Below are 23,861 nucleotides of genomic sequence, written 5' to 3' on the forward strand. Positions count from 1 at the left end.
GCACGTGCATATATATTTTCCAGTGTGCTGGGGAGAGGGATTTTTAACAGCCATTTTAACATATTTTCCAATTCCCATTTAGCTCGCAGCTCCCACCTACGGTATGTCACCTGTGCATGGCATATACCGCCTGCCATGGCAATACCCCCCTTCCCTATTCTCCCTTCTGTGCCCACCCCACCCCACCCCACGCTTTCTTCACGCATAAATCCCACTCCTGGCCGTGGCTGGGGGCTTTGGCTGCTCCGGTGGGAGTAGGGTTGGGGGCTCCCCACCCGCCCGGTCCCCCTCCTCACCCGGTGCCTTCCAGACACACCCCAGCCCTCCCGCAGCCCGCAGTGTCCCCTCTCCCCTGTCGCCTCTGTACAGTGGGAAAGTCGTTGGGTAATTGGGTCCAGATTGAAGATTTTAATTATTCATGAGGCTGGCAAGGGACTGGGGGGGGGGGGGGGGGAGGTGACGAGTCAGGGAGAGCTGGTGAACAATTCTGGGAAGGGTAGGGAGGGAGGCAGGGAGAGGCAGCGTGTGCATGTGTGATGAGCAATAGCTGTGGACCTTACAGTTGCTGCTAACTGCCCTGGTGTGTGTGTGTGCGCGTGTGCTCGTGTGCGTGTATGTGTGTGTGAGCGAGAGAGAGAGGGAGAGAGAGAGAGGGAGGGAGGGAGGGAGGGAGCGGAGAGGGTGGGGGGGAGAGATAAGAGAGAGAAGAGGAAAAGGAGAGAGGAGAAGGAAGGAAGAAGAAGGAAGGAAGGGGACAATACGATCATGCTGTGCTGTATGAGAAGAACAAAACAGGTAGAGCTGAAGATTTTTATATTTCCTTCTGTGAAGAAATCTCCCAGGCTGTTGGGTGTCCGTGGGGTGCGTGTCTGCCTGAGTGTGTGAGGGGCTGGGGTAGCGGCTGGGGAAGGGGGGAGGAAATTTCAGCTGCTTTCAGCAGACGTCTCTTTTGCAATTCTTTAGCATCTTGCGACTGAAGGTTCTTTTCACACCCTGCAACGTGACTGTTTTGCCTTTCCGGGGCTGGTGATGTGGGGAAGGGGGGTGGCCTACATCCACATTTGGGGAGCTACCAGAATCTCCCCTCAATTCTTCTTATTATTTTTTAATAGGGGGCAGTTATATTGCCTAGGATTTTCTGTCTGTGGTTCTGAGGGTGTGGATTGGGGGGTGGGGGTGCGGCTGGCAGGAAACGTGATGAGATCTGGCTCTACCTTGGAGATAAAGGAAGCAATTCTTCATCTTATGCCAAAAAAGAACGGATGCCCAGCGAGCCTTGATCCCTGGTCAGAATGCTCTCTATTGCTCCTGGCTCTGATGAATGGGAGATGCTTTATGTGCTTGTGTCATGAGGTGGCTCAGAGGACAGGTGTATTAATTTTTTTTTGTTAAAACAATCTGAGCAAGAATTAACCTGAAGGAGTTTGTGGTGGCTTTTTTGGGTTTGTTTGGGGTTTTTTTAAGCCTATGCTATAGTGAAAAATCCAATTAATTAATAACAAAAGCATTAGCCTGAGGAGTGGGAGACTCACCCTCTTTGCAATACCCTTCATAGTACAACCAGTTAGACAACTGTGCACCAGCTGGTAAAGAGACAGAGGACCACGCCTCTGTTAGCTCCGAACTCGGGTGGGATAAGAGAAGCTTGCAGTGTGAACCTGTTGGAAACCAGTTCCTTTTCTTTACCGGTACCGCCTGGCTTTTGCTATAAAGGAATTGGGATGATGAGAAGGTTTGGGTGGTGGCTAGTTTTCAGTGTCAACATATTTATGTGCAAAATGATAATGAAATTAAAAAAAAAAAAAGCTACTTAGATAATTTTCCCCTCGTCCTTTCCCTTTTTTATTTTGTGTGAAAGCCAAAACCTGCTCCTGATTAAGAGAGCCTACTTTAGTTGAACCTCTTGGACTTTCTTGGGAGGATGCTGGATTTATGCAGTTGGAACTTTGAGTCAGGAACTGGCCCTAGATATCTTTGTAAGGTGTTTTTGAAACTTCCACACATTACAGATTTGTAGATAGTGACAAGGAGCTTTGGTCCTTGTTCTGAGGATAAAACTCAGTCTTAGGCACAGCACCCTACTGGTTACTTTCCTTAAATATGCATACATTTCTATGTGTTTTACAATGTAGCACTGCAGTATTCTGGAGCAATAACCTAATATGCTGGTGTGAGTAACTACAGTTACTGTGGAACAGAGCAGTGTTGAAAGAAAATTCAGGTTGAAGTATATTTCTGAATGGAGATGGAGAAGGAGAAAATTTGTAAAATAATGGGGAGGGGCAAGTGGTTGGGATAGAAAGAGACCCTGCGTCACCCTGTATTTTTCCTCATGCAGGTTTTTCAAATGCTTTGCAATTAATGATATGCTCACTAAAATCTGGAGGGAGGTAGTGAAGGCTTGAGGGGGAACACGTTGCAGCCAGCCAGCAGAGCACGTTCTGCTGGCAAATATGGGATGAAAAGAGCAGAGGAGGAGAAGGAAGGCAGACAGGGAGGCAAAGTGACAGAGCAGTGGGCAGAGGTGCACAGCAAATTTTGAAATAAAGTCGGTAGCTCTGGGATTCTTTGGAGTCAGAAAAGAGCTATTGGGGGAGAGGGATAATTTTGCCCGTACCATCATGGGTTGGGCATTAAAGCTCCTGAATTATGTTCCAATGTGTCTGTTCTTTATATCTGTGTGGGTTTGCCCCTGTCGTTTTGTATTCAGTCACATTTAGAAATGCATGGCATGCAGGTATCTTGATCACACACAGTCCTCTCTTCCCACTCCGTACATTAATCCACCGCATGGTACACACCCCTCTGCGCGTGCATGTGCAGCAGTCTCCACTCTCCGACCGCCTGCATCTGTACTACACACACACTCACAGGCACACCGTGCACTCGCACATGCTTTCTGGATCCTTATGCAGCCATACAACCTGAATGTGCCCGCCTGTGCATATTCAGTGGATATTCCTGGGCTCAGAGCCCAGTTGCTGCTCCTGTACCTGAATACACACCACAATTGCCAAACTGGCAATATAGCAGTTCGCCCAGGAAAGCTGATGATACACCAGAGGAAGCTTTAATTTGGAGAAGAAAAAGACCTCGGTTTTCAGCTTATGCTCTTCCTCTGTCCCCACCCAGACCTTTCACAGAGAGAAAGATATGGAATGGGTTCTTCAGCAGAGGCAGGAGTTTCCTTCCCAAAATAAAGACAGCTCTCCTCAAATTATTTTCCAGGGGAAGCCCCTGCTGTCCCGCCTTTCTGGCAGCTAAAGAGCAAAATGTTGAAATTACAGGCTTGGGCGTGGAAGAAATCTCTTCACATTTGTGTCTAGGTGTGCCTGTGTGTGTCTATCCTCCCACCCCTCAGAGACAAATATGTTCACACACTCATACCTTGCAGATATTCTTTCTTGTGGGTGCGATGCCAGTGTGAAGAGCGAAGTATCTGACTGACTGTGCCCACCCATGAGAGATGTAGATAGCTCGGTGTTGTCATTTCTGCCTACAGTTGACTGCAGCTCTGAATGTGAGCCCACAAAATATTCAGCTGAAAGGTAGCACAACCGAGAGCAATATCTGAAAAGCTGAACTTAACCCTTACTGCCAGCAAGAGATGCAGGCAGTAACGTGCAGAGCTGGATAGTGAGATTGGTGGCTAGAAATGCAAGTGTTGCATGCACTGCATACTAGAACAGATGGACGTTATGGGGGTATGTGCTCAGTATTGGATTGCATGAGTGATTAAACAATAACCCGCAAGCAGGTTTCCCACTTGTGGGTGAGATGAGTCTCATTCATCACCAGCCATATACGACGGCTTCCCTCCCATTCGGTCCCTCTCCTCCTCACCCCAGCGCTGGAGAGCCAGCGGCTGCAAAGGTTTAGACCTGCCACACCCATCAAATCAAAGGAGAGAGAGGGGAAAAAAGGCAGTCTGCATTTCTTTCCCCTTCCACACAGCATGAATAAACAGGGCTGTACCTCTAAAAATGCAGTTTAATGCAATTGGAGAAGGCAAAAGCATTAGGGAACTGTTCTAGCAATTACAGCCAGGCGATGAGGTGTCTTATCATTCCAGGAACTGCAGAGGTGTATGAGGAAGAGGAAATGGAGAAAAAGAGAGGGAGGAAGATGCATGCAGGGTTAAGCTTTCTTGCCTCAGGATGTTAAAATGTCTCAGGTCTCATTTAGGATAACTTAATTATGCCACACAATACAGAGGCTTCAAAAGTTGCAAGGTGTGGTCTTACCTTTAAACACCAACATGGAGAGAGGGAAAGGGGTATTTTAAAGGAAAGATGTCCATCCATGCCCCTCCTCCCTCCACTTGCCAGCGTGGTGTAAACCACCACAGACCAGTGATTTCAGGGCAGAGGCACTTCATCTGCACCTGGGGAGAGCCTAGTCGCTGCCCCTGCATTTCTGAGAGACACTGAGTGGTTTCTGTGCTTCTTCCAGTAAACAATTGCTGCATGGAAGTTTAATTACTCTAGGTCTCTACTATTTCTCTTCCTGGGGCAATACCTCTGGGATTTCTACCGAGAAGGGTGTCTCCAGAGAAACACCCCTCCCATCACCCTGCCCTCCTCCACTGCCTTTGCTGACTATTAGAGACATTGATTTCTCCTAGATAGTGTAATGTAACTGTTCTTAATGGCACAGGCAAGCCCTCTCCTAGGGAACTAATTGCAGGCAGATTTTCCAGGGGGAGAGGGACAGTGGTAATGCTTAGTGGGAAAGAAACCTGTCTGTTGATCCAAATTGTCTATCACCACTTGCTCCCAAAAGAAAGTCCCAGTAAAAACAGTCAGGCAGTACCCACTAGTATGCAGAGGTATCTCTTCTGAGAGGGCTGAACTGAATCTTCTGTCTGGATGTGCCAGGCTGGGTACACATATGCAGCCCAAGGAACTGGCAAGTATTGTCTGAGGACTTTTCCTGGGCCAATGCTGAGCTTGTCTGGATTATCTCAAAGCTGTTTCTGCCTCAGGATATGAAAATGAGCTGTAGCTCCAGATGCTGTCCATGCCATGCTGAGAGGGTGGGCACCACTTGGGGATGAGTGATGTGAGGGATTCCTCCTACAGTCATGTTGCTTTGACTGACTAGGAGGAGAAAGTGCAAAGAATTTTCACCTGAAGTCCACTCTTATTTCAGGCTAGCTGTCATGGATTCTGTGATGACATCCCAGGATCTAGTAGCCACTCTGCATGGACATTATATTTCCCTCTCCCCATTTCCTAGAGAGCAGGAATTCCCCACTGCTGACGGCTGCCAGGTTGCAAGACCTTCTTGTGCTAGTGGGAAGGTGGACTGGGCCCATTGCCCATGGCAAGATGAGAGCATACTGATGGTCTTGCATGATGCAAATCAAGGATGTGTATACCTGTTTGGGCTCCCTGGCCTCATTGCTGTGAGGTGTGTGCTCCTCATAATGGCTTTTGTCTGCTCCATATGCTGTCCATGGCAGAGGACATGGGGCATAAGTGGGTTCTGCCTAATCTTTACCGAGCAGGCATGTATATACTGAGGGATTAAGATATTAACAAGTAAAACAGCAGATACATCCTGAAGATTGCTTCTACTTTTGGATGAGATAAAATGAAGCAAAAGCTTCATACCTCTGCGTGGCTGCAGCTGTTGGTGCATCACTGGCTACTGTTTGCTCAGTCCATGCACTGCTGACCCATCACAGCATCACAGCTCAGTCCATGCACATCCTTCCTTCTGCACAACTCTCCTGTTGTCCCCTCTTCCTGTACATAAATGACTTGTGTCTGTTTTGTTGCCTTAGGCTTCCTCCCTATGCAGGGAGGGCTTTATTTGGATTTTAGAATGAACAGTAGCTCTGATGACAGTATCAGGCTAAAGACACCTGAGAATGAGAAATCTTTTGATGGTAGCTCTGTCTTGATGCCTTTTGGAAGTCACTATGTGATTCCCCTGTTTGCTGTAAGTCTGAACAAGTCTCAGGGATAGATTTGGCAGCAATCTGTACCTGTCTGCATCTAAGTTCTGAAGTCTCAGTGTTCAGCTGTAAGGAAACAACCACACACAGAGGAGTGTCAGGCTGGCAAGAAGAGGCTGGTCATCCAGAAAGGCATGGTGGAAGGTACACATACATTGTTGGTAGAAATACCAGAGTATCTTGCTGTGGGAGTACCAGAGCAGGTATCCAGATGAAATACCTTTAACATCTGAAGTCCAAAATCAAAGTCTGGAATCCATCCACATTCATTTAATCTATAATTCCAAGATCCTCCTGAGCACACTAGGAGGTGACATGTAACCTCAGAGGTCTGATGGCCTCATGTGGAGAAGGTGTTTATATTTCCTTAGGACTCTCTCTATCGCCTGCTGAGTGTGTGTGTAAAACTCGATGGCTTTTCATGGTTGCGAGCACCAGAGGCCGGTATACAGGAATTGGTTTAGGGAGAGCTGGTTTCTCTTCCTAGCAGTGCCATTAACCTGCTTTCTAGCTTGATCTAAGCATAGATTCTCTGACTGTAATGGCCGTCTCTGCAAGATGCTTCTTTAATTTGGAAACTAAATAATTAGTGAGTGAGAAAAAAGAAAGGATTCAGAAGCCTTCAGGTGAGAGGTGCTTTAGACAGGCAAATCACTGCTTTATCCATCCTCAGTCACTCCTGCAGTGCTGGGATGTTTATTAGCCCCTTGAGTTCCTTTAACACAAACCACTGATTTTTTTCCCAGACCCAGGCTTTATTACTATGGACCAGAGCCTGAGAGTAGGGCTTTAACTTCATTCTGTACCTGCTATTCACCAGTGTACTAGTTCTTCCCTCACCACCATAATGATCCAACCTTCAATATGTGCATGGGGTGGAGGACTAATGTAACAAAACTAGTGATTTGGTTTTAATATAACAAAAGGAATTTGTATGTTTGGAGTTACACTGATCCTGCTGTCTCCACTGTTATTCATTCTGTCTCCTCTCCCCATCTGTTCTGCTCCTTGCCTTCCCCCTGCTCCCTTGACCATGCAATCCTCCTTCTGCTCTTGCTCTCCTCCAGCTGGGTACCAGCCCTCCATTACACTGTGCTTCTTGGGGACTCCTGCTGGCAGCATCAGCCACTGCCACCCAGGTCTTATTCCCTTCATCCCTCCTGGTATTGGCATCAGAATGGAAGCTGGGTTCATTCTTTGTGCTTCCAGTTGCTTTTGCAGATTTCCCAGTTCTTCTCCACTTGGGCAGCAACTGCAGCTGCTACAAATGAGCACCCATAGAAAGTGGTGTGTCTTCACCTGTCACCTTGCTGTTAGCATAGGTAAAAGGTTGCCCAGCTGCTGGGGAGGGGTATGGCTGCAATAGGAGCAGTGCATGCACTACAAACTACTATCACTATTCCTGTTTTCTTGATGGTTCATACTTCTTCCAGGCTTGTCTCTTGGCTACTAATGCCACTGTTGGGTGGCAGGCTGTGCTCCAGTTGTCTTGTTGGCCCAAGACAGGATGTCCTGAACCTGCTTTCCTCGCACCAGGATCAGTTGATTTTGATGTCTCAAAAGGGAAGCAAGGATGTACTTATATTGTTTTAAATTATGACCAATAAATGTCATTCCCGTTCATTACTCATCTTACATCTGAAGTTTCTTGAATTAATTCCAGCCATAATGACAGTATATCTCTATTTATAGAAAGCCGGGACATCTCACAATATTTAAGCACCCTCTCTAGAGCATAAACCTTTCTGTAAGCAATGGTAATTTGTAAGCTAAAAAGCTCCAAAAGAACCACTCACTTGGTTTGAATAACCCTAAAATTTAGGGGTGCAGTGGAGTGTGTTTACATCTAAACCTAGCTCTGAAGCTACTTTTATTCCACTCTTCTCATAATTTTCTAGGAGTGATGCTGTGCTCTCAGGAACTTCAGGGGGTTTTTTTATGAATTGGGATGATTTCTAATAATTGGTGATGTCCAGAATAATTTACTGTTTCGATTACTCTTACAATTGTTAAGACTATTATCAATTTTCATGCAGTTCATCAGACTATTGAATGGCGTCTAATCCATTTATTTTATTAATAGCATCCAATGACCTTATAAATCTGCAATGTTAAGTACTCAAGGGTGTGTAGGTTGGGCAGCATGTTACTATGCTTTGCTCTTTTGCACCTGATGCCAGTCATTTATATTAATTCAAATTGAAACTAGCAGGACGTAAACCATGATGATTTTGAATTGACCATTGTTCTTCTTGTATCATTCCATCTTCTGTTTGCCCACAGCTTTAGGAGTAAGGCATTCTGTGGTGGATTTATAAATAATCTAACAAAAAAATCATCTAGGTTTGGAAGGGAAGACATAAAGAAACAAGTGACAGTTGCTGATTTGCTGATAGTAAAATCTGCAGCCATTTAGTTCCATATAAGAGTGAAATCCACTGCTGGAAATCACCTGCTGAGCAAATGCAGGGAAGGCATCACCTGCTTGATGTGCCTGAGAAGCATAATGCAGCTAAGAGGCAGTACTGGAAAGATGGGGAACTGAGGCAAAGGGGCTTTTAGAAGCTGGGCCAAAAGTTTACCCTCAGCAGGGAGACTTCATTGTGTTCCTTAGAATTGGGGGCACTTTCTAAGGGTCAATTCTTAGCTTGTTATGTTGGAGTAGTAAGACTGGCAGCTTGCAGCAACCTGGATTGCACAGGCTGAGATGATTCTGTCAGAATGGAGACTTTGCCTGATGAAAGATGAAAAACAGTTGTTTTAACCCTTCCTGCTCTTTGCATTTCCCGTGGAAGACATAGAAGAATTTCAAGCCCTATATAGAGTTTTGAGGATTGACAACTGCAACAGAAAATTGATGTCTGTTAAAAGTGCAGTCAAAAGCATGATGTGGATGCAACCAGTCCCACCTAAAGCACGGCACTGGCAAATGCTCTTTCCCTTGTATCCTAAATTCCAGTCAGAATATCAACTAGAAGAGATTAAATCCTAAGGAAATGACAAATGGACTAAGGAAAAAAATCTCCCCCCAAAATAACTTCAGTTCTTCTTCCATGAAGAACTGAAGCTGATTGAAATCTCCATGAAGCATCAGAAGTTGGATAACTTCCAGAGGACAGTTAGCAAAGTTAATATATGAAACAGTACCTGAAGCTCCCTCTTATATGGTGAAACTAGATATGCAGCAAAAAGAACCATCCATTAGGATACCAGTGTACAAGACGCTGTAGAACACAAAAGAAATGACAAATTTGTGAAAAATTATCCCTAGTGGCTCATAGGAACTTTTAGTAAATCTTCCTTCCTTATGTACTTTGTTTTTTTCCTTTGAGTGGGATGATTCCACAATTCTGGAAGAGATGCCATAAGATAATGTCTTATCTTATGGAATTTCATTACTTTTTAATCAGTGTGTGGCTGTCAAGAGGAGTCTGAAACATATCACAGTGTTTTACCATTGTTCTGAACTGAGAAATAAGCGATTGTTGTGAGTTGAACTACCTTCTTAGAGGTGTCCATCATAAGCTGTAGGACTTTAGAGCTTCCTTCATTTCTGACTGTGGAGGTGCCTAAAGGCCTAAGATAATTACACTTACAACTGTAAAGCCCCCTAACATTAAAAGGCTGCTTACTGGCATGCCTAGATGGTCCTTAATTTTATAAACCATAATCAGCTCAATACAAGGACAAATAAAATATTAATTGGGCCAGAGCAAGAGAGTGAAAGAATATCATCCTGACTCTCTACCTTAGTGTTTATGATACTCATGGAGACAAGGGAAGAGCTTTGGTCGGAGCTTAACATCATGCATTGTCAATAAAGCCAAAGCATTTTATGCCCATTTTCCATATCTCCGGTAACATGATCAGCTGCAAGTTGATGGCTATAACAGTTATTGGAGCCACAAAGGAAGAAGATCAGGATCTATGAAAAGGGCACAACAAGTCAGGATGCACTGATGTAAGATGGTTCTTTCAAATCATCCTAGCTTATTTACAAAGCTGATGGAAGCGATCTCTGAACCATGAGCTTTGAGTGCTTTGAAGACACATGAGGGCTGGATGAGGTGTCAGAAGGCTGAAAATGAGCAGAAGATAAGCAATTTGAGTTCATTCCTGGAGAAAAAATGGTGGAAATAATCAAATAAAGGAGACTATTAGAAGCCAGCACAGATCTGTCAAGAATAGATCATGTCAAACTAATTTAGCTTTCTTCTATAACAAGCCTTGTGGATACAGAGGAAGTAGTTGTCATACCTTGCCATTTGTAAGGATTTTGACATTATCTCACAGGCTTTTATCATAAATGAAGCAAAGAAACGTGTTCCAAAGGAAAACATTACAGCAGGGATGCAGAACTGGTGTAGGTAATCCTACTCAACAAGCAATTCTCACTGATTTCCTGTCGAAACGGAAGACTCTATTGAGCAGGTTGCCACAAGCTTGAGCTGTGGCCTGTTAGTGCTTCACATTTTCATTAAATACATTGTACTTTATATTATAATTTTATTATTGATGACTGTCTAGAGGAAGTGTTTTATAAAATCTGCAGATGGCATAAACCAGGTATGGGATGATGGAAATTGCTGTAATTCAAGACAAGCTTGCTAAACCAGAGAGCTGGTTTGAACAGCATCAGAGTGAATGTAAAGTGCTCTCCATGGGAATGATTATTAAATTGCAGCCAGCAGTCTGTGGGATACCACAAGTCAACTAGGCTGTCCTTCAGGAGGGGAGACAGGGTCTCTAGAGGACCAAAAGTTCAGTGGTAGTCTAGAACAGCATTCTATTGCCAGGAAGGGAAACACCATCTTACCAGGTTGTGCAAATGGGAGTACAGACTGTAAGACACATCTAATAAGCCTTCAGCTTTGATGTGCACATTTAAAACTCAGCTAAAATGTCCTGCCTTAGTCTCTTACTGCACTCTGAGAAAGTGTGGTCCAGTGAGAGAGTGTGCAGACTGGGGTAGTGACAATTGCTTGAGGTCAGGGGAAAGACACTTTGTGAGGAAAGACTGAAATAATTAGGACTGTTTAACCTAAAAGGAATAAGGCTGAGAGAGGTTCAGATGCTAGTCTGAAGAGTGCAAGAAAATAGGAATAATCTCTTGCTTTTCATGATGCATAAAACCAGGAGTAGTGGTCTTTAATGGTATGTCGGAGTGACTCAGACTAGACTTTAGGATGAATCCAAAAGAACTGTGATGCACTGGAATATATTGAGAAAACTATGGCAGCTCCAATCACCGAAAGGCTGTATGAGGCACCTCTGGACCAGAGGATGGACTAAATGGTCCCTTGTGCTCTTTCAACACTATTTTATATGATCAGTATCAAATAGTCACTGAAGCAGTAATTGGACCCAACCTGTCTTCTTGCAGAAGAGTGCTTAACCAATAGGCTAAAAGCAATGTTTACTTTTGTGTGCTCCATCTCTGGCCTCATGCTTATTTAATTCTTCCATGGAAGAAGCCTAAGAGCTTAAGCAGGAATAGATGGGAGTAGCTTGCTCTAAACAGTCTTTTGTAGAAGGAAGGTAAGACTTGAGATTTTTTCAGGTACAGTAGAGAATTGAATCAACATCTCCTGTAATTTAGGGGAACTAGTCTGTCCACTGAGATACTGAATAAATACCTATCTACTGCATGTTGTCAGAGAGGAACTATAGTTGTCTCTTTCAGGGCAGGGATTCAGGACTTGGAATCCAAACTAAAAGATATGCCCCCTATAATTGGAGCAAGATGCCTAAACCCAGACAATTTAGATGTCAGTCTGTCTTCAGCATTTGTTTTAGGCAGGTTCAAAATGCATTTACTTGGTGTATTATGGTACTGAGCTGCCTAGTTTTACCTATATTTTCTAGTTCAGTCTATGTTTCCTGTTAAGTCTGTGGTTTCTGCAAGACATCTCACCTTCTTCCTAGACTTAGCTTTAACGTCCATCTTCTGAACCCAGACATCTGCTGAACTCCATGCTGAGGCTCCCTTTTCATCATCTTCATGAGAGAATTACTACAAGGGATTTATCAGTTGGTGGCTTCTTCTACTTGCCTGACATGAATTGTCTTAAAGCATTTGTGTGGCAGTCACTCAGAAATTCCCAACCGGAGTGCTGTACTCCTACTACCAGTCACCTTCAGTGCTTAATCCCCTCTGCTGCCATTATGATGTGTCCTAGCAGTTGCTGGGAATACAGAATAAAACATACTGAGATATAATATTCACCTTCACTGGATGTATGCCCATGCCACAGAAGAGTTATTGCTGCATGAGAATATAGAAGAACTAAAGCTGATCTGTGGTATCTTCCATTATCACGTGCTGAGCCCACACAGCACTCAGGAAGATATCCTTTGGTTATTCCCAAGCCTTTTTGAAACACAAGAGGGGGAACAAGACACCCTGCCTATATTCGGGATTACCCAACTTCTGGGAGATGAGATAAACTGTAGAAGTCAAAGGCAGTCTTTTCAACTACATCAGATTTTGCTGAGCTTTTTCCTGTTTGGACAAGAATTTTCTTAGTAGGGGTCTTCTTCAAATAGACACTGTGGTTTTTTTAATTTGTTATTTGTCTGTATCTGTTGAGATTAGAGGAATAAAGCTTTGAAAGCACAAAGGGTTTTGCAACCATTTAGTAGGCAACAGTTGTGCCTTTATAACACAAAAAGGAGAATGTTATAATTTCAAATGATGAAATTTCCTATTTCCTTCCTTTTTAGTTTACATTTTTAAAATAGATTAAACACCTTTGTTAAGCATACATTTAGTTTTCAAAGTCAAACACTTAGAATAGAGAGAATTAATTAAAAGGGTTGCCTGTCCATCTTTAATTTCTCTTCTCTCGTGAATAGACATAAAAATGTGATTCTTAATTATAAGATCAAATACTGTTGGGGTTTTGGTTTGGTTTTTTTTTTTTTTTTTTTTTAGTAGGATCCCTGTCTCATTCAGTTCACAGAATGGAACATACTTAGGGACTGAATGAGGTTTTGCCATAAACGAAGCTGTTTTCTATAGGTCTCCTTTTTCATTTACTGCCAGGGTTACATATTGAATTGGTCAGGGGGCTGTTCAAAAACAGAAGAATGGTCTCATATTTTGGTAATTGAATACTGCCCTGAAGAATTAGGCTTTTTCCTGCCTTTTGTCACAAGTTCCTATGTGATATGAAAAGGCCATATAAATGAGGTTTTCCATGGGTGGCCACTAATTGGTGTGTTCTCATTTTCTGGGTTCTCAGTTTGAGCCACCTGAGGTTTGACTTGCAGAAGTGCAGAGCCAGTATTGTGTGAGGGTCTGCTGTCAGCACGCACAGACCTGGGGAAATACTAACCCAAGGCATCACAAATTAGGGACCCAAAATTAGTGGGTGCTCCGGCCAATTTGACCTTAGCCTCTTTGTGTCTGATTTTAGTGTCTGTAAAATAGAGATAATAACCCTGCCTACCTCCCTGGAAGAACATCCATTAAGGCTTATGAAGCACTGAGATATTATGGCAAAATAGCACCTCTGAAAAAGACCATGAGGAAATCAGTATTCTGCATTCAGTGATGGGTTTGAAGGATGTGTGGCAAATAAGGCTCTTTGCTATGCTTGAAATTAGGATAACAGGAAAATACTGAATCGTTACCCACTCAGTGAGCTCTGTCTGTCCTTTGTAATAGCTGGAGTGGGGGAGACTTTCAAGAAAAAAAAGTTAGGACAAAGATTATTAAAAGGCATGTGCTCGAGGAAGTCAAAGTGATGTTGCAGAGATAGTCTCCATTTTACATTTTCTGCTTTTTACTTGTGCCTGTGCATGATGGGTTGCAAAATAATTGGGAAAAAATGGGCCAAATGTGTTATCACTGAAACTAGTACTACACTTTTCACTGGTGTAGGAAGATGTCAGCTTAAATCCTTAACAAATCAAGCATGGAATACTCTTGTTATTACTTCACTTGAATGTGAGGAAAGTGAGACACAGAAGAAAGTGGAATAATCTGCTGAAGTCATCCTGCCTGTTTTCTCTATATAAAACCAATCGCTTTTAAACTAGTATTCATATGCCTTGCATGAATTAATCTAGAAATAACATAAAAAGAATGAGTTTGTTCCTCTCTTCTTTCCCTCCCTTCTCCTTACCTGGAAGAAATAGTTTGAAAAGCTTCATAGTTTGAAAGCATTTATTTCCTTTATTTGCCAGTTGTTTTATATTTGTGTCTGTGGGGTGGGAATTGTATCTGCCTAAAGGACTCCATGGGAGGATCTCCTAAGGAAGGGCTGACATGGAAATTTGAGAAAGCAAGTGGGTCTGTGATGTCACAGGTGCTGTATCCTGAGCTTGTGCTGTTCTCATGAAGTTCAGATTCTTGGTTGCTGCCCTGGAGGATCTTCTGGTGGGGAGGTTGTGCTCGCAACAGATCTGTCTGGGTCGTAAGCTCCACACCAGGATGGGCTTAAAAATAGATCAGGGCCTTCAAACCCGGCTTAACAGGGAGCCTGAGGGGAGGCAAAAACCTTGGTGGTACAATGTCATACACTTTTATTGATGAGAGCCTGCCTGGGGTTTCTCCATAGTCTGAATATGCTGTTGCTTTTGTGGAGGCCACGAATATCCATATTTCTTCTCTTAGATCTCTGATGTGTAAGATGGGACACAATTTTCTGGCCCGGCACAGATCAGGAATTTTTCCCGCTGTGGCTACATATGCTGGCTGCTGATGAAATGATATGTTGCCTCTTAAGCCTATGTGTCCATGAATTATCTCCAGAAGGAAGTTTACCTCTCCCAAGGGTGCACAAAACAGCCTGACTTGCTCAAGGGAGGGTTTTTCTTAGCAGAGACTAAAATGGAAGTACAAAAATCCCAGTACAGAAATTCATGTCTTGGGGAAAAAATAAAGTTATCTGGCCCTCTGTAAGCATGGAAGAAGAGTTGCACCTGTGTCTGTTGTCCTGAGATGTGCCAGGATGGCATGATCATGACACTGTAAACACACCAAATTTAGCCACTAGTTACGGTTTGAAGCCTATGCCCCATAAGCATATTCTGTCTCCTATTTTGAGGACCTTCTGCTGAGATTGCCCTCTGTGGCAGCTTAAGAGACCTTATTCTTGCTCCTCTGGAGTTAAACCTCTGGCTGACTGGACTGAATAAGAATTGATAGTCAAGGCAGAGTGAGCCGAAGATATATATCATGGAGGTGGTATAGGTGGCCAAAAGAGAAGGTCCTGTTGGCAGGTGTGGAGGAAGGACACTATCCCTCCGCCAGTTAAGAATGGAAGTGGAGAGGCTGTCAGTGTAGGCAAGAAAGAGACCTTGTTGCCAAGTGAATGTGTGGTTGTCTCTGTGGGCCAAACCTGATGCATGTTTGCCAAGAGGCAGTGGAAATGGAGGTCTTGTGTTAGCATTTGTGAGATGGTGGAGGTTTTATAGTCCCTACTACTGACAAATCAGATGGGGTTTCAGCATAACCCTGCGGCCATCCTTGCTTCTGGCTTGGCCGCAGAAGAAGTATACGCTGCCACAGCATAGAAGTGAGCAGGGAGGCAGAAAAGGTACTGGACTAGGTCAGGAGATAGTTTTGTTGGAAGTGCCTGTGATCATGTGGCTTCACTGGCTTCTTCTCCCTATAAGAAGAAGAAGCACTGACCACAGCAGATAATGCTGCAACTTGTAAGCATCCACTCCAGAACTGAAGGGGCCTTCCCAGGCTAAGGTCAGCCTTCCCATCTCGCAAAGGGCAGTGAGGGGGCACACTGGCAGGGCTTGCTTACTTCTTTCTCTTCTGTGGTTCTGACCTATCCCTGAAGATGGGAAAATGTGCTCCTTGTTGAGCTGTCTCCTTATATCCATTCAGTTCCATTTCACATATGATTCATGCCTCTCAGCTTCACACAGTATGGTACGATTGGTGCTGATATCCCCAACCTGTAATTTTTCAACTTCTCTCTTGGTTACTTGCCTCTAAGCTCTTCTGCAGCAGACAACAGAGTATGCTGAGTACCTCTGAGAAGTACCATACAGGGCGATTCTGCTGTTTGGAAATCCATTTCCAAAAACTGAGCAGCACAGAAATGCCTGGAGAAGTTAATCGGAATTGGAGATAGACATACTTTTTAAAAAACACAAGTTTCAAGTACTTTGGTGTAAACAGGAGGTCAGTTTGCTGCCAGTGGCAGTGAAATAGTGCTCAGTTACACAGAGCACAGGAAAGAGCTGAACAGGATTTCTGCCATTACTTTGCTCCACTTTTATCAACACCCTGTGCCTCTGCCCTGCAGCACCCCTGCTATTCCAGCTCTGATGTTCCTGGGTAGCCATGGAGTTGCTGAAAACTAGGCAAGGGTATAACTGATCTTTTGAGCAAAGTAATTCTCTGTTCAGGAGCTTTTTTGTACATATTAAATAATTAAATCTTTAGGGGCCTATTCCCTGATGCAGCAGTTGTGCACTCATTAAATTGCCAGATAAGACGTATTTTCTATTAATTTATTTTTTGCTAAGAAAAAAGTTTCATTTTCTACTGATAATCCTGTCTCACCTAAATCAAGGATGGCCAACTTGGGGCTTTTAAGCCAGAGGCAGATACTCAGTGACTGAAATATGGCTCCCACAATGGAATCACAGAATCACAGAATCATTTACATTGCAAAAGACCACCAAGATCATCAAGACCAACCTTTGACCAACCACCACCTTGTCAACTAAACCACAGCACTAAGTGCCATGTCCAGTCATTTCTTGAACACCTCCATGGATGGTGACTCCACCACCTCTCCGGATAGCCCGTTCCCATGCATGACAACCCCTTCTGTGAAGAAATTCCTCCCCATGTCAAACCTGAACCTTCCCTGGTGCAGCTTGAGGCTATGGAGATACGTTGTATTGCTTCCAGCACACTGCTGATGTTAGGACTGCTTTTTTATCAGTATCTCCATGTGGGAAGAAACTCTCAGGGGCTTCTGAGGCCAACAGCTTCCTCCAAGCTCTGAGACTCAGCTGGACACCTGGTCTCACCCAGCCCCACACTGGATGGGCACCCCAGGTTTGCTGTTTTCTGCCTGGGTGTTGCTTGTTGAAAAATCCCTCATCTCACCTGAGGTACTAAGTAGGGATTTGACATCTCCTGGACACTGGAAGTTGTTTTATTTGTTTTCTTTTTTCTTTTTTTTTCTTTTGTAAGATGCATATGAAACCAAGAGGTTTGAGCTTCTGTGATTTAGTTAATTACATTTTAGAAAGTGAAATCTGGTAAAAGTTGAATTATCCCACATTACTAAGAGTGAAAATAGATTTAGGCTTCAGCTGCAACATGAGCTTATATATGTGTGATAAAGACTATGGAGAAACTCTGTTAGAAGAAAGTTATTAAGAATGCTAAATCAAGTATAAAGAGAATTAGCCAACATTGGGAATGTAGTTGCCCATGCAACTTCAGTTTTGTCTCCTCCTGTGAATGCATTTCAGTACACTTCTAATAACAGTAATACATCTTATTTTTCTTTTCAGGGATTCCTACTCACATTCAGGTCACAGAATACACAGTGCTCACTTAATGAGCAGTTATTCAATATTTTGTTTTCTCATAATAAGTCAGCGTGTGACCCCACAACTCTACTTAATAGTATTGAAACTCTGCTGTGGAATCAGAAATACTAATTTTCTCTTGGGCTGTCTTGTGATTCTGAGTACATTCCTAATATTACTTAGTAAATCTTTGCAACAGCCATATGAGACAACTGAGTATTTTCACTCTGTTTTTGCAGATGGTCAGCAGGGATCCCTAGTTTTAAGTCCTGAATTTCAGAAACAGAGGACCTGACTTTTATAAGTGGGTTGTTGTTCTTTTTCAATTGCACATATCTGAAGACATCTCCCATTGCTGTCAGCTGCAGCTCTGAGGGCTCAGCACTGCTCCAAATCAGACTCAAGGTGTCTGAAGTCAGATACTCAGAGATGCAGAACTTGTCACTAGGAATCAACCCACGAAAAGTACGGGCAGAATAACAGAGGAATTCAGCAGCAAAGGTGGGGCAGTGCTGTAGGGCAGCCATCTGTCGGCTGCCCTAACCCTGAGATCCTCTGTTCTCTTTTGCCAAGTCTCTGCCTCCTGCATTTTAACTTTCCAACTTCCAACTGCAAAAACTAGGACCAAGATTTTAGTGTAATCTCTTTATACCCCTGAGTTTCCTAAGCTTCAAATATCCAGATTTCCTACTAATGCTTTAAGTCTTCTGTAAGCTACTTTGTTTTACTTTGCAATCTTGCAACAGATATTTACGAGCCTTGTTCCAAACAGTGGCAGGGTGGTATTAGAAAATTTACAGAACTGTCCTAAGAAGTAAGATTTATATAGGCAGCAGCCTAGCAGGATTTTCAGAGAGCCTTGGTGCCTAATTCGCACTGGTTTCAGCAGGATTAAGGCAAGTAGGCATTTGTCAAGATCCCACCATTCATTCCTTAAAACCTAGCCCTTTAATTCTTCTTTCAATCAACTTTATATAGAACCACTAGAGCTAAAGCATAGGAATGTACACTAAAATGTTAATAATTCATAGTAAAGTTCTGTGAGAGTACAATCTGTAAAGCAGGCATCTTGGGGGAATGTGTTATATTTTCTTCAGGCTTCAAAATAATTGCTTCTGCAACCAAAGCAATATACATGTAGGAACTTTTTTCTCTGCTTTGCACTGGGATCAAAATTTTAGTTACCTGAAAGCCTCAATAGGTGCAATTCTACATGAGTATTCCCAGATAATACTATGGATCATGCAGATCTCAAAACCTTAGTGTCCTCTTTGAGGGAGTACAGAAAGTGTTTGTACATTCGTAACTCAGTCTTCCTGGAAGGGATAAAATGACTCTTGTTGAATTTAATCTGTTTGAAAATATTCTCTATCTAGGGTTCATTTCTGATTTAATTTCGGTAAGGTTTAGTGAATTCGTTATGCAAACTCACTTCAGGCAGTGAATTTCTCGCAAATTACTCACTTACTCCACTATGTTTATATATATATATGTGTGTGAATGTTTGTGACATGCAGTTTGTGACAGTTGTACAATATGATTTCCTCTCTCTGACTGAGAAGGAAGCAAAAGAAAGAATTAGTAAAAAAATAAAAAGAAATAAACCATCACGCTCCTGGGAAAATTTCAGATAGATAATCATTCACTATGATGGAATTTGCATGATTTGTGTCTATTTTCATGACTGAGGGACCAGTTCATCTGAAAAGTAGAGTGTAATTAATTACATAATGTGGCCACAGAAGGTAGGCATTTTGCACACCATAATCTTTGTGTCGTTTGGGCAAACCTACGATTTACTTGACTCCAATGATGTGTCTTATGAAGGACTTAGTATTTTTAATGTTACTGGCTTAATAAATTGGACTGGCAAGAGCCAGCCTTGTCCTGAGGCTTCCTGAAGAAGCAGGAATTATGTCTTCTTACCAAGAAATGGTGCTATAGCTTTTGTGGTGCTAGAAGAAAGCTAGCTGGCTCCTGTAGTATCTGAATTGTTTTCCCTCCATAAACCTGTGTGCTCCCTGTGCCCTTTCTTATGTTCAGCACACTCCTGTTGTCTTGTCTCCCCTTGCTTGTTTTCTCGCTTTCTCTCCTGCACCACAAGGGAGATCTCTCCCAAAGATGTAGAAATAGTAATGGTTGTCAACATTATAAATCCTTATGCATTTGGTTCTTCTTACAGCAGGCACCTCTTCCTTCATCCTGAAGCTCACCATTAGGACAATGGAAACTCTTGGAGAACCTCTGGAGAGTGTTTGACATTCTTCCACTTCATCTTATCTGTCCTAGCTGCTCCAACTTCTTGACATCCTCAGAAAACTCCTAAATATGCTGAATAGCATTTGGGGGAGGCTGCAGGAAATGGAGCAATCAGACTCAGGGCAGTGTTTAAAAATCTGTGTGGATTGCTAACTATCTATAGGACACTTGGCCATTCATAAGTTTCCTAAGCTTTTTTTTTTCCTTTTCTTCCCCCCCCCCCCCCCCAGCGCTTAGCTATTTGCAGCTCCACCTATTTTCATGGCTGCAGCTTTTCCTACTGCCTTTGGGAGTCTGATCCACACATTGATTTATTTTTAGCTGTATTGCTAATTACTATTTTAGTAAGTACAGTGTTTCATTACATTATTCATTAAAGCTGGAGAGACATTTTAGTAATTTCTCAGTAGAACAAATGTAAATTCAGTAACCAAAGTAAGATCTCTGAGTAGGGCTTAAGAGGACTAGGAAGAGTGATCTGACAAAAAAAAAAAGGATGGTATTACAGGTGAGAGCTATTGATATATGAAGGAGTGTTACTAAGAAAGCAGAAACAAGCTGATCTTGGCACAGATAAGATGCAGGGGGCTGGCCAAAACTCTAGGAGGAATTCTTTGGTTTATCAAAGGAATAAACTGCCAGAGAAACCCAGAGAATCATCTTTGGGGGAAATGTCCAAAGACTGGTAAAAAACACTCTTGCAGTGTGGGTTAAAGACGAACAAAAGCAGCCCTGCTGCACTGTACAGGGCGGGCTTAGAGGACCCTGGAGATTTCCAGTTATTTCTTCTTCAGTGTGTGACAAAGCTGCACAATGTGAATTCCTCTTACTAACAGAAGAGAAAACACTGCCCATTTTCTGGTGTTAGATAGTCTGTGCAAACTTCCCAGTACTTTCTGTCTGGCTTTGCATAGGATCCTGAGGGAAGAAGATTCCTCTTCCAGAAACTCATAAGTCCTTCTCAAGATGAAAACTCTATTTTCGTATCACACCTGCAGCAGATCAGAAAAAAAAGTGGAAGGAGCTCTGCACACCTTGCCTGCCCAACCTTGTCCTTATCAGGGGATCCTTTTTCCCTTGACTTCTCTGCCAGGGGGCTGCTGAGTAAATCCCCCACAGCTAGGTCTCTAGGGGTGCCTGGATGTACAGTACAGTCCTGCTACAGATGCACCAGACACAGAGTCATCTAAATTGTGTGCCTGGGGAAAACACATCACAATGTGCAGTGCTTTGAGGATAATGACATGCTTCCTGATTGAGGAATGGAAAAAAGACAGAAAACTTTAGGACCAAGATGTTTAAAGCTTATTGAAGCCTTTTTTTAATAACAACTTTAAGATGGAAATCCCAAGGAGTGAAAAAATTGAAAGAAAAAACCAGCTGTCCTGCAGCAGGAAGATTAGGAGAAGATCTGGGTGACTATTTAAATGTGGCTGTGATATACTAGCCCTTTTAAGTGGGGGATCCAAACACTTGTGGCAGTTTTTCCCTAACACAGCTATTCAACATGTTCCCTTTGGCTGGGGGTCTTTATAGAACTAACTTAACAGGGTCCACAAAGAGCCTTTTGCAGCATGCACTGCAGGCTTGCCTCTCCCCTCTCTCTTTTTCTGTAGGGTTGAATACAGTAAAGGAGCGAAGTAGGAAACAAAATGGCTCAAAGCCACATGTGCATTTCCCATAGCTCAGTGCCAGTCTCTAGAATAAGTGATTAAGCCCTGGGGCTACTGGGTCTGTGTCCAGCTGCCTGTGGCCCCAAAGGATCTTTCCAATCAAAACCATGCCTGTACTCTGGTGACAACACTACCTGAAAGATGGCAGAGGGATATGGCACAACATCATGTCTTTAACACTCTGCCACTCAGGAGTCACAGCTGCAATCACAGGCCTGATTCATCAGTTTTACAGACTGTGGAAAGCACTGAGGTTACAGAAACTGGGCACGTTCTCAGGCGCTCAAGCCCAGGTTCTTGGGTAAAAGAAGCTCTGTCGTGCAGGTCCCCTCTGGAGACCTTTCAGGTTCCAGCAGATATGTAACCTGTCTTTGAGGATGTTCTCATCCTGCACTGACAGGAGGAAATAGATAAGAATACAGCTTAAGTATTTCACAATGCTTTAGTTAGCTACACAGCATGCATTTGAGGCTCTTTCAATGCTATAAATACAAATTCAATTAGGTTCATAGTCCTTCTGGAACTTAACAATGTATCCTCTTGCAAGTTGTGTGGAGCATCAGACCACAGAGGTTTTGTAAAATACATCTCCAGTAAAATGTCATTGAAATCAATGAAATAACACTCCATTTTCATTATCTGACATTGCATTTGGCATTGGACTTCCAATAAGATCTCAGTACAACTGTTTGTTAACATCCATATCTTACTCGCTGCTTGTGGGGAATTCATGACGTGCTGTCATTAGTCTGTCAGCCACCTTGTAGAAGATCTGTGGAGCAAACATCAGCACCAATGGTACCACTGAAGTAAAGGTGGGTGGAGAGAATATCCAGGACAAGACAGAGGAAAAAGTACATTTGGATGCATGAGGGCAGTCTCTGGGTCATCTAAGCCCAGATGGGCATGAAGATCTGCAACACAAATCAATAAACTGAGTTTCTATGAAGATCAGAACCAGCACTCAACACCCTAATTCTCTGCCTCCAGCAGCAAGGCTGACTCCCTGTCCTAGTGAAGCTGGGCCTGATGGTAGCAGGGTCAGGAAATCCCATGGACCAATAAGCAGAGCCAGTAGAGCCAATCCTGGCTGGTAAGGAGAGGCCATACATACCACTGAGACCTGTGGAATCCATCAGAACCAGAAGCTGAGAAGAAGCCAGCTGTCCCAGTGAGGAGATAAGAGTCTATACCAATAGGTAGAAGCCTGTGGTATGGATTCCTGCTCTTTGCAGATACAAGATCCTGGTACACACAGAGTTCAGCTGCAGTGGGGATGTGGGATTGGTCTATCTGGAACAAAAGCTGAACAGGTTATGAGAGAGGATATCTTAGGTGGAGCTGTTTTAGAGCCAGTTTATCAAATTCCATAAACCCACAATATTGTTTACCTGGGTTTTGCTGGGGGCAGCTCTGATGATTTGAAAGATTGTGTGGTGCTACTTGGGGAATGGGGGAGCTGTTGGCTAAAGGTGGTGTATGGGTTTAGGCTCTCTTTCAGGAGATTAGAAAAACAAAAGACGAAGGTCTTACCATGAGGTTAACAGAACAGTAAGAAAGGCAGTACTTACTTTACTGGCCTTGCCAGATCCCAGTCAAGAATCCTGGTTGCTACCTTCTTCAGTTCACCTTGTAATTTCAGGTGGGATATACACCCCAGTCCCTGCTGAAGTTTAACTGCTATATGTCACAGAGGTCCCATGGAGGGAATGGGGTTGGAGCAGGATGCAAACTGCTGCTTCTTGTGCAAGTGATTCTGGAGACCCTGCATAAGCCTGGACTCCGGGGAGTCTCAGCAGCTGTCTGGCCTAGATCTCAGAGAAGCAAGTCAGCAGTAAATTAGCCTCTGTCCCTTGCCTGCAGATAGATCAAAAGCAAATGTGTCCAGCTCTCATGAGAGCAAACACTCTGAGCCACCAGAGGTTAATAACAATTCCCTGAAAATTTTTGTGGAGTCCAAAACTAAGCAAGCAAGGAAAAAAAAAAAAAAAAACAGAGAGTGAGAGAGAAAAGGTGGGGAGGGAGAAAGATTGATAATTCTAGGTTTAATTACCTGCTCATGGTCAGCAGACCATGAGATTCAGAGTCTGAATGTACTACTTCAATATAATCCACATAGCAGCAACCTTCCTTTTCCAAACTGACCCAGACCAACCACATAGTTCGAGCTTAAATAAAATTTCTCTTCAGTCCAGTGACATCCAAGGTTGCATTTCTGTCTAAGCATATCTGCATCAGAAATCACATATTTGAATAGAGTCTTCTAATCGAAGCATAGCTCAAAGGAAATTTTTCACCTGTTCCTTTTGCTTAATTCCTTCAGTGCAAGCTATATTGGGAGTAGATTTATGCTGTTAGCTTGGATACCTTCCTGCTTCCTTTCTAGGCTTTGATCCCTTTATCTGAATGCCTGCTGTCTGGCTCCTTCTGGAGTGACACACGTATTTCCC

At 43.3% G+C, this 23,861-nt stretch overlaps 1 protein-coding gene across 1 annotated transcript in view; it reads left to right on the plus strand.

Moving 5' to 3' along the window:
• The first annotated feature begins 469 nt into the window (after positions 1-469).
• Positions 470-23,861, plus strand: part of GAP43 (growth associated protein 43) — a 58,415-nt gene continuing 35,023 nt past the window's right edge. Inside the window, exon 1 of the mRNA XM_017814866.1 lies at positions 470-795. Within this exon, the coding sequence (XP_017670355.1) occupies positions 766-795 (30 nt within the window). The 5' untranslated portion in view covers positions 470-765. The remainder of the gene's footprint in view (positions 796-23,861) is intronic.

The sequence above is a fragment of the Lepidothrix coronata genome, unplaced genomic scaffold (genome assembly GCF_001604755.1).
Source record: "Lepidothrix coronata isolate B3197 unplaced genomic scaffold, Lepidothrix_coronata-1.0 Scaffold46, whole genome shotgun sequence".
NCBI classification, from domain to species: Eukaryota; Metazoa; Chordata; class Aves; order Passeriformes; family Pipridae; genus Lepidothrix; species Lepidothrix coronata.